Source organism: Scophthalmus maximus, chromosome 9, assembly GCF_022379125.1.
Source record: "Scophthalmus maximus strain ysfricsl-2021 chromosome 9, ASM2237912v1, whole genome shotgun sequence".
NCBI classification, from domain to species: domain Eukaryota; kingdom Metazoa; phylum Chordata; class Actinopteri; order Pleuronectiformes; family Scophthalmidae; genus Scophthalmus; species Scophthalmus maximus.
The window spans coordinates 9,198,645-9,210,000 of NC_061523.1; the positions used below are offsets into that span (position 1 = coordinate 9,198,645).

General features: G+C 46.7%; 1 protein-coding gene across 2 annotated transcripts in view; it reads right to left on the reverse strand.

Annotated features, from left to right (window-relative positions):
• Positions 1–359: 359 nt before the first annotated feature.
• LOC118319337 (serine/threonine-protein phosphatase 2A 55 kDa regulatory subunit B beta isoform) overlaps positions 360–11,356 on the reverse strand; it is a 36,174-nt gene continuing 25,177 nt past the window's right edge. For both annotated transcript variants that reach the window (XM_035649648.2, XM_035649650.2), the window contains exons 2-10: positions 9,226–9,323; positions 8,440–8,605; positions 7,423–7,535; positions 4,789–4,966; positions 4,430–4,594; positions 2,649–2,818; positions 1,960–2,051; positions 1,748–1,871; positions 360–1,343 (exon numbers count right to left, since the gene is read on the reverse strand). In XM_035649648.2, the coding sequence (XP_035505541.1) occupies positions 1,188–1,343; positions 1,748–1,871; positions 1,960–2,051; positions 2,649–2,818; positions 4,430–4,594; positions 4,789–4,966; positions 7,423–7,535; positions 8,440–8,605; positions 9,226–9,323 (1,262 nt within the window). In that variant the 3' untranslated portion in view covers positions 360–1,187. The remainder of the gene's footprint in view (positions 1,344–1,747; positions 1,872–1,959; positions 2,052–2,648; positions 2,819–4,429; positions 4,595–4,788; positions 4,967–7,422; positions 7,536–8,439; positions 8,606–9,225; positions 9,324–11,356) is intronic.

Consider the following 11,356-nt stretch of genomic DNA (forward strand, 5'->3'; position numbering starts at 1 on the left):
CATCCTCTTCTGTGGCTTTTCGACGTTTCTCTCGTAAACTGATGACATCCGACAGACTGCTATGTGAAAAAAGCAACATTTACTTTGTACACGTCACAGCTTCCTCCCCCTGAACTTACAAGCATGTAGCCAGTGCTTTAATCAAATCAATATTACACCGCTTCAAGCTCTTTTTCCATTTGGGACCTCAGTGGACCTTTTTTTTTTCTTCCTTTTTTTTCTTTTTTGTTTATAAAGAGCGAGAACAAGAGAGAGGGAGAGAGAGAGAGAGAAAAAAAAACATTTCGAAGTTATCATTTCATTTAAAACATTCACTCTCCTGCCCTGTACTCAGTCCCCTCCCCCCCGCCCGCGCCCACTACATCGAACCCCCCCACATACCAAAAGAAGGCACCACAGCTTCTAAACAGACTTACTGACCGAGAGAAGTACTCAAAAAACAACAGCATTAAATAAAACGATGGACACAGCCTGGAAGGGCTCCGTTCACATTGCAGACTACAGCAGTCTCCGCAGGGAGACACAGAACTGGTGCTGGAGAGACCGTGTTGTGTCACAGGCAGAGAAAACCCCTCAGTCTCTGGGGTCAGAGATTAAAAAGGTCTCTTCCTCGTCTGTAGGAACCCTGCAGCGCGTTGCACCGTCCCTAACCCGCACATGCACTGCAGCAGACCGAAAGAGAGGGGGCACTGTTGCTACATGGCAGTCAGCTGCACCATCATGTAGGCCTGGTTTATGTCTGTGTGCTCTATTTTACGTTGTGTGCCCACGTCAGCCCCTTTCTTCAGGGTCCAGAGGGGCTGCTACATCACATTATTCATGCCGCAATCCTCTTGTTGTATAAATACACAGGATTCCCTTCCTCAGGTGTCCGCATGGCGAGATAAATAAAATTATAGGTCAGTTTGAAGAATGAAAGTCCATTCTTGGTTGCAAGGAATCTTTTTCCACATCCGGGTCGAATCAATTTTTCCCGCTTCCTGAAATTCATTCCGTCGCCGGATACTCGATTCTGCACTTCCTCAGCCGAGCGGCAAAAAATCAAGACCAGCGGCGACAAGACACAGGGAGAGGAGCAGAAGGATGTAGGCGAGGGGTCCATCTCTCTCTCCTTCTCCAAACCCTTGCCTCTCCCTGCAGCCCCTCACATGTGCGGTGGGCCCAGGGTCCGCAGGGCAGACTGCCCCTTAGTTCACCTTGTCTTGGAAGATGTAGAGGTTGTTGGTGGCGGCTACGGCGATGATGTTCTCGTGTGGGTGCCACGTGGTGTGGAGGATCTTCTTGCTGAAGTCTAAGCTGTCCACACTGATCTCGTCCTTGCGCCGTTTCCCACCGACACACACCTGCAGGACAAAGAGACGTGAAGATGTGATTTAAACGCATACATTAACAGTTATTTCCGTGACATTAAAGAAGTACTAATTGATCGCTTTTTGGCCACTTTGGGGGCAGCAAAAAAATAGCTGTCAAACTGAACATTGACATATTTTCACCTCATAAAGGAGATAATGCTAATGTGTCACAGAGCAACATTAGCACTGACTACGAGACATGATTTTGGTCACCCAGCAACCAGCTAAATTTTGACATTTTAGAAGGGGCATCCACAGAATTTGTGGCATATTTGAACCAAAGAATTACTTAGAAAACCAGCGCTCAAAGTAGTTTCTGTGCTATTCTTGAAGACGTCAATCCGGTTGTCTTCGACTTGATATGGCGCAAGTTGTATGGATGAGAATCGCTGTACCTTGCGAGGCTTGAGAATGGCTCTGGGTTTGCTGTTTTCTCTGGACGCTTCCAGAGTGACGTCCCGTTTGGTGTTCCGGTCGAACATTCGGAAGAAATTGTTGTAGGACCCGGTCATTATGACGCTAAGGAGATACAGAGGAAAGTAGAGGGTTAGTGATGTGTATTTATATGTGTATATATAGATCTATATTAATGGATGGATGGACTCACCTGTCTGATCCATTCCAGACACACTCAAACTTGTCGAAGATGCAGTCATTCTCGTACAGAGAACATAGTTTCCCTCGTAAATAATCGTGAACCTGAAGAACGAACAAACGAGCCAAAAAAAAGATTATCTTCACCACTTGATGGATTATGATCATACTTTTCATGATCATAAGCATCTTAAGTTTGCCACATCGCCTTTCAGTGGTCAACCACACAAACCATAAGCTGCACTACCATATGCTTCACTTTCAGTAATCCGTCAGGACCGAGTGACCCACGCTAAGATGTTAGGAAGCAGGTGGAGGCGGAGCTGCAATTGAAAAGAGAGGATCCCTCGAGCCCGGCTGGGGGCCTTATCAATCATGGCCTGCCCTGAGATGGCTTCCCCTGATCAGACAGTGTGGATCTGACCCCGGTGACCACACAGTGGGAGGTTTTGTCCTTCAGGTTGCATCAGCACCGACACTATCTGTCTTATTTCACGGGCAGTCGCCCCAATAAGCCCTCCTGGGGTAAAGGCTGACACAGTGACACTGAAACAGGATTATGTTGAGTGATTAGTCTGAAATCAATACGTTTTGATTTGATCCGGGTCTGACCGCAATCTACCAACTTCACTTAGCGGAGAGTTACCGTCGGAGGCTTCCCAGCCGCCTGGCAAGCAACTTAGAAGCAGGATGAATCCGTACCTGGTATGTCTCCAGTGGCTTGTTCTCCATCTGAAGGTCCCACACCTTGACAGTGAGGTAGTCCCTTGTCATCAGATAGCGACCGTTGTGGCTGAACTTCACGTCCGAGATGGATGAGATGATTTCAGAGAAAAAGGAGCGAGTGGAGGGATCCTCGGGCTCTTCAAAGTCTTAAGACAGAACAGAGCAAAAAAGCAAGTTAAAACACTTTTACACCGTAGGAGGAGGTCGCTGCTCGAAAGTCTCTAATCATTCACAGCGAGAAAACACAAAGGCGATTCTGTTCGGCTGGTCGGGGGCCTTCATTAGCGAACAATAACGGCCGCGACAATGCCTGGATGCGGACTCTGCCGCGGCAGCTGCATCCCCTCGCAGGATTATTTCTCTGTGTGTTTAGGGAGACAGTCGTGGGTCAGCATGCTGGGTAAATATTGGTTATGATTCATATTGATTTTGGCAGCTGCTCATCTGTGCGCAGGCCAGCACGCTGGGGATGAGAGCCAGGCATTCCATCGTTAGCTGTCAAGTTATTGTTCCTCCTCCCTTCCCTCCCTCTCGCTCCTCTCCATCTCTCAAAAAATTGCCCCCGCCATTCTTCCCCTCCCATACATCCCCTCCCTCCTCCTCCGCCGAGGCCGGGGCGAATAGCTCTGCGATGTGTCAGTGGGGAGTCTAACTAGGGATGTGGCGCAAGAGATGAAAAAATAGGGGGATGAGGAAGGGATAGGAAAAACAAATCAATGTCTAAGTCCTGGGCCCATTTGAGCCCCGCTGGATTTTGTGTGTCAGTGAATGAGTGTTTGTGTATAAATGGGTGTGTGCTGCGTGTGCATGTATATATGTATGTGTGTGCATCCCTCCCCTCCCCTCCCACTCCAGGGGTGTATAATAGGGTCCCTGGGGGGTTGGCAGGGGAGCTTTTTGGTCCATCTCTCTCTGTCCTCAGGCTTTGGCAATCCTCTCCTATCCCTCCACCCACCCCTCACCCTCGTCCATTCATCCATCTATCATCGTTCTAACACTGATTGATAACAGCAGCCTCCCAGATTTATAGGTACAGGATGGGATACAGTATGATTGTGTGTTCTTGATGTGTATGTAGGAGATGCAGCAAGATTGGTTTGCATGCGTGCGTGGGTGTGTATGAGCGGCTCAGTCACACAACTTGAAATGTTCTCATAAATTTTCCAAATCCCAAATTTTCATTTAGCTCGTGCTCATGTGAAATTCAACGGGCCACGTCGGTGCACGGTCCAGTGGACACGTCAATACGTCTGAGGAAATGACTGACATTATTGAACAACAAGGTGCGTCCGCGAGGGACTAATGTGATTGCTTTTAAGCCATTGATTTTCCTGTGAAAATGTCAATGTATTCATTATTCATTCGACCAAAGTGTACGCATGTGATGTTAAGCTTCATAGAAGGCCCCTTCGTCGTTTGAGACAAGCACACGTTAAGATTTATTGATGGCTTATCAGTCCTGGCATATTGATCAGGGGGAGGTCTGCATGTCACTGCCACACACAAAGGTGATGCTGAAACAGAAAATTGAGTGTGAATTTGGTTCTGCCGTATTGCATGTACATCTGTAAACAGTTTCAGGGAGCTATCACCTGTTCTTTGGGCATATTTTTACGCCAACCTGCAGCACTAGTCTGTTCTTTTTCCAACAATAACAATAGACACAATGAGGCGCCATAGACAAGACAGAAATTTGGTAGACCTATTTACTTCCCTTTTTTAAAATAATTTTTCCCATCATCGGCTTGGATACTCACATTTGCAGTGCTTGTCGCAGAGTGCCGCCTGTCTCATGTCACACAGGCGTATTGAGCCCTTGCTGCTGCTGTAGGCAAAGGTGTGACACTGCTGGGGATGAAACTCCGCCGAGGTGATCACTTCCGTCAGCTCTTCCATGTTGGCCGGTTTGATGTCCACAATGTCTGAGAGACAGGCACTAAGGACACATTCTCGTGGACAGCAACTGTGGACTGTTATGCTTTCTTCAGTGAACAGCTTAATTTAAACCGTTTTTTAAATTGATGCTGTGAAAAACAGCCACATTTGATGCATACAAAGCTTTCCTGAGATACAGCAGCTCCTAGACATTAAAAAGACGCAACTACGTTGAGGATACTGAAGCTGCGATCCGTGATCTCCAGGTTCCACAGGTTCACCCTGAGGTCGTCCGTGGAGATGAACGTCTGAAGGTCAGAGTTGACAGAGATGGAGTTGATGTGGTAGGTGTGGGCATTGCTGAATACGCGCCTGGCTGTAGCCTCAACCATCAGGTCCATGGGTTGCAACACTGGCACCTATTGGTGAAAGACAGGTCAGGTTAGAGAAGGGGAAGAGGAAACGTGAAGAACCAACGGGGAAATATTGCAAGAAAGAAAGGGTCCATTATTTGACGCACTTAGAGGCTGGCTACCTAGAAGCCTTTCCGAGATATTTATCTGTGTATGTGTGGCTGTGTGGTCACATGGTTTCTTGCTCGTGTGTGTGTGTGTGTGTGTGTGTGTGTGTGTGTGTGTGTGTGTGTGTGTGTGTGTGTGTGTGTGTGTGTGTGTGTGTGTGTGTGTGTGTGTGTGTGTGTGTGTGTGTGTGTGTGTGTGTGTGTGTGTGTGTGTGTGTGTGTGTGTGTGTGTGTGTGTGTACGAGAGAGAGAGAGGGAGAGGGTAAAGGCCCAAGGGCATCGCTAGGCTCTGCTGAGGAATGATAACTGAACTCTGCAAATTTAAGAAAAGCTCTCTCACACACACACACACACACACACACACACACACACACACACACACACACACACACACACACACACACACACACACACACACACACACAGTTTCACAGTGCTGCTCCGGCATCAAAGGCACCCAGCTCCAGTCTGCATGCAGCCCCCCGTTGGCCAGATAAAACCCAGACAAAGAGAGGAGGGAGGGGAGGGAGCAAGAAGAACAAATCGGCTGCTTCTTCCCTTCTTCTCCCGTTCGGTGCTGGCACTGACAGAGAGACATGGCAGCCCAGCAGGCTGCTGTATCTCCATGGGTGTCACTTCATTTCCTTGTCTTTCACTGGCTGTCCAGGGAGACGCGGACCGCATTAACCCATAACCCCCGAACACTGACAGCTACACTGTTCGGCTTGGCCCTGCACCTTCGCAACAACCTACTACATCCTCTTCATTCTGGCATGTAAAACAAGATTTCTCTTTTTTTTTCTAAATGTGTTCGTTCTTTAAAAAGTAGCTTTCCCTCTTAGAAATCTACAACACAGAATTCAAAAGTAGTTCCGCATCTTAAACCAACACAGATAAAATTTAAATATTTTGTGCAATTAAATGTTTTAATGAAATGTCATATGATAACCCCCTTTTTTGTTCTGATTTTTTGGCTGTACGTTTTGGACTAATATTTCAGACACTGTGCTCCTCAGCTCTCTCGCCCCGCACAGATTTCACAGCCTCTAAACAGGATTGCCACAGTCCCGGCCTGTCCTCCAGGTTGCTAAGATCCCCTGGCCAGCCAGACAAAGAGGGACAGTCACGCTGAACACAGCACTAATCTACTATGGCAGGCGCACACACACACACACACACACACACAGTGTCATATGTGCCTGTCTGCTCTGTGGTTAAATGAAACTGGTAGTGGAGTGATAAGAATGAGAGACAGAGAGAGAGGATGATCCTTTCGTGGTCTTCACCTCATTGCACATATAGATCACTCATTCTCACTCTGCCCACAGACTGCGGCTTGGACGGTGTCAGACTGTCATTTGTCAGCACTGACACGGAAACATTCAGCTGGTATTTAAAAAAGAGAAACCGTACATCAACGCCGAGACACATATGAAATGTGTCGCCAAGATGTTCGTGCAGGAGTAAAGACTGAAACGGCCGAATGTTTCATGTTGAGTGAATCAGTATATATGAACATTTCTTATTCAGACTTCAGACTGAGGATAGGCCTTTGTCACAGAACAGTTTTTATGTGTCACATAGGAAACACGTGTGTGCAAAGGATCAAAATGAATGTTTTTAGTTTATCTTGGCAACGTGCACCTACAGAACGATCACCAGTGGAAAATGTCTGCTGTGGAACAACAGCGTCCCTTTCCAGAAGGACGGGTTCATTCGAAACCTTGGCACTTCTAATTTTCATTTTTCCAGACTGCAGAATTTCAAGGACAGGTTGGACAGTTTTGAGAAATAAGTTGAGAGGATAGTTTTTTTGAGAAGAGAGTGAACAATTGATTGATACCATTCTAATGTCTCTGTGATTAGAAGATTTAGAAATAAAAATGAAGTAGCACTTCTAAGATATAACACATTTATTAGTGGGCTTTAAAGCCAATGCCAAGTGGATATTGTTATTTGTGGTGGAGCCAACTTACTGTCTTAATGCTAAGCCTACATGATAATGTTAAGCTATTCACTGTCTGCAGGGTCCACATTAATATTTACAGCATTCACGGTGCATTCTGAAGATTAAAAAAAGATTAAAATTAATTATTTATGGAATAAGTGACATGAGATTTTCATATTTAGCATTTATAGAAGATTGACGCTTAATGAGTCTTGTGTGTTTTTGAGGTCGCTGAGGTTTTAGCTTGGAAATGTTCTGTTTTTGTCTCGACCTGTGATTGATCTGGACGCTTTGGATATTTTCCTCGTCGTCGGATCGCAACCTGCAGTTTGACTAGATAGAGCGGTTTACCACGTGTGGGGTGGGGTTGTGTTAGATCTGATCATTTCTGCGTGACCTCTTCTTACCCGCAGCGAGGTGATGGTCGACGGGTCTCTGATCCGTCCGTCGTCATCCTTCAGGTTGTAGCCCTCCGGACGCTTGTCTCTCTCACTGATCTTCCACAGCTTCACCGTCTTGTCTGGGATGGATGCGTCACACGGACAGAACACAGAAACAGTGAACACAGTTAGATCACGCCTCACCACAGTGAAGCTGCAGATACAAGATGGATGCAGGGGGTTGGGCTGCCAATCTGGCATGACGCTGGGCAGCAGCCAGCGGGGATGATGAATGGCGGCTCCTGTGTAGATTCTGATGTCACTGATACCAATCTACATGTTGACTATATTTCCCTGCTGTAGTATACGTTCCCCTGAAGAAGAAAAAAGCCATCTGTGCGCGTTTTCCACACTGCATCACATAGACACCAGTTACATCCCAGCTTCTCGGTCTAGTGAAGTGGGTGGCGGCGGCAGTCAGGTTGTTGCTTTTTCCCCCCTGTCTCTCTTTTAATTTTCCACTGTGAATATTGGTGTCGGTGCAGCGAGGCCATCGCCACAGGAAACGCCACCATCTGCTCCAGCCACCGCTAGCGTTTCTGCGGCAGCCATGCGTGAAGCCCGCAATCTGCAATATGTCTCTCTGCTGATGTGTACGTGTCTGTTTCAGCTAACGTGCATGGTACGGTATGGGGTGCGGTGGCACATGTTTTGATATATGTGTGTGTGTCTTAGTGTTCCTGCTGTGGCAGCCAAGCATGAAGTACTCAATCTGAAATGCCTCTGCCGGTAGCAGCTGCTCAGTCAAGCAAAACACCAATACGTTCAGAGAAATGTGAATTTAATAACGTCTCTTTTTTTTATATCAACTGTACATCTGACCCTTCTGCAGTGAGGAATGAATCATGCCTTTAGCTGACACTTTTAGTGACGAGCGCCAACACTACGCCCACATTTGAACACTCTGCCACGACACATTTATGGTTCCTTTGACCATTTTGCCACCCGATGTCGCTCCTACAGAAGCCGAGCTAAGGGACTGACCGTTGGTGGACAGCAGGAAGTAGGCGGCATTCTGCTGAGGGAGCCATTTGATCTTGTTGATCTTCTCCTCAATCTCCAAACTCTTCAGGTAGTCAAACTCCGGCTCGTGGCTCTGGAAGGTGCTGTAAACATTGTACTCCCCTCGACGCTGGGGCTGGCTCTTGCTCTGGATGAGGAGGAAGGGAAAGAGAAACCGTTAGAGTCTTGCCTCTTGGCTGTCGATCAATTGAATTTTGGGCTATTGTCTATATCAAATGTGACTTCATTGAAATATTAGGAAATATGTTTATGTGCTTTCCGGCCAAGTGCCTTGCTCTTTCAAAAGGGCAGGAAAAAAAATCTGGGACCACAACTCTTCCAGTTTCCTAAAAATCTCAACCTATTCCTTAAACAAGATACCAACACCACATTTATACTGAAATGAGCGTTCAACTTTAAAACGCTGTACTTTTATGTCTTCCCCATCACAAGAAATGTGTTTGTAATTCTGTGGGATCTTATCTAGAATTCAGAATACATTTAGGTGGTTTTAAACCATGCTTCTCCATGTAACATGAATTCATAATGATGATCCAACCGAAGCCCCACATCGGCTCGAGAGGATTTAGTTTTTTGCGGTTTAAGGATATTTACTGTTGGATTTCAAAAGCCGCAGTCCTCTTTTCAAATACGCACATTTCCCCAGTTATTTAAGAGCAAACAATCCACCTGTAATGTTTCATGGCTGTTAAAATCCTTTCAGCTGAAGAGTGGCATAATTAGCATTGCATTGTTGGCATTTCCTACCTCCTGCTCCCTCTGGAAGACAACAACTCTGCCTCCTTTATCCCCGGTGGCCAACAGCTCCCCCGATGAGTTAAACTCCACCGTTGAGATAATGTCAGCTGCAACACAGGAAGCGGAGTGGAGAGGGGGACAAGAAAAATGTCAGTGAGGTTGTGCACAAAGCTGTCAAGGTAGAAGTCAGAACAAAAAAAAGAAAGCCCTTCAAAGTCAGATCTGGCACAGTGACTTCCGGAAAACACAGGAGGGACAGGGGAGGGGAGTCTCGTGACAAACCCACAGAGGACTCTCCGGCACAGTTACCCTACTTTGGAGAAATATGGGTTAGGACACACCACTGGATGAGTCACTGCATGATTTCAACCAATTCAGCCCCGCGTTTTATTAAACTGAGCCAATCTCTCTCATTTAATTGCGCTTCTGCTTTTTAAAGGACACTTCCACCACTCTAATATCGCCATTCATCTGTCTCCTGTTGCCTGCAAGACCCCATGTTGCTCAGAGACTCTCCTGGTCCTTCATCTTTTTAGTTTTTAAGTGGCCATAAACCTTTAAAACCGTGCACTTCTTTGCAGATGATATATGTCACTGCCTACATTCTGTCAGCTGGACAAGAAAAACAACATAAGTGACATGTAATCACTGTATTTATTCCCACATCGCTGAGACTTCTCAGTGTCTCTGCATTGCTCCAGTATATTTCCACCGGAAAAAGTAAAGAGCAGACACCTACCCTTAAGGTAGCCTTTCCTCTCCTCCTCAAAGACATACATCTGCCTGGATATAGGAGAGGCTACTGGTGACTGTAATTATTATACAGCCCCGGGCTAAAAGGGCAAGGCATAATGTCTGTCCTACCCACACACACACACACATACAGCCGAGGCAAGCCCTCTTGTTTAACAGTGACAATAATGTAAGACAGAGAAAGAGAGAGAGAGAGAGAGAGTAAGCTTGTTGTTTTGTACCCCTCACGCCCTCTGTGGACCTGCTACTGGCGGAGCGCTGAACAGGAGAGGGGAATGTTGCTATGGAGACCGTTTCCATCTCTAGCAGCAGTCAGAGGGGTGAGTATGTGTCTGTGCGTGTGTGTGCCAATAGCTCTCAGACTTAGTTGCTGATGCTAGCTGTAATTCAGCAGACAGGGAGAGTGCTGCAATAGAGTGAAAACCCGCTACTGCATCTGGGGGAGTGTGTGCAGTTCAGTGCAGTACACACAACTTCAGACAATGGAGTCCCTGTAGACTGGCTCATCTCTTCACATAGAATAGAATAGACAACTTTATTCATCCCGCTCGGGGAAATTCACTTGTCACAGCAGCACAGTATCACACAGGGTATGAAAAATACAATTAAAAATACAGGAACAAAATACAGGAGCTGCTGTGCACGGTGGAAATGACAAAAGTGTCCGTTTTTTTCTTTGTGATGTGGTGTGTGTGTGGTGCGCGCGCGTGTCTTCCCCTTGTTTCGTCTAATTGTTGAACAGGAAGCCACATTCAGAGATGAGACCAGAGGGAATCTTGTGGCCATGCGTTGGTAATGACTTGAGGTGGGAGCGGGGGGCAATCCTAATCATATTTGAATCTTGAAACTAATAACTTTTCCACAGACAAGACACACTCTGACCCAATTACAGCCCGGGAGAACCCCACTGACACACCATATTGTTCTCACACAGCCTTGCACATGCACGCAAAAAACACACTGTAGTCATCTCTCTTTCTATATCTGCATATGTCGACCCCCTGAATGCGCGCACACACACACACACACACACACACACACACACACACATAATGCCCTCTTCCCCAGCCCCATCAAGCCAAAGCCACTGGTGTGAATCGAATGGAATCGGCTTAGCAGTCAGCATTCTTGAATCCAAGCTTGTCTTTCTCTCTCTCTCTCATTTTGTCCTTCATTCTGCTCTCTCTTCCTAGCTCCCCCACTCCCTCTCCCTCTCTCTCTCTCTCTCTCTCTCTCTCTCCATCCCTCATCATCAACACATTAAGTCACTGAGGAGAAACAGTAATTGATGGATGCCGTTTAACGAGTTTACATACGCATACATCCTTCAATCATCTCAGTAAATGGAGAATCGGGGCAGAGCCAGTGAGCCGAGACTCACGACGTG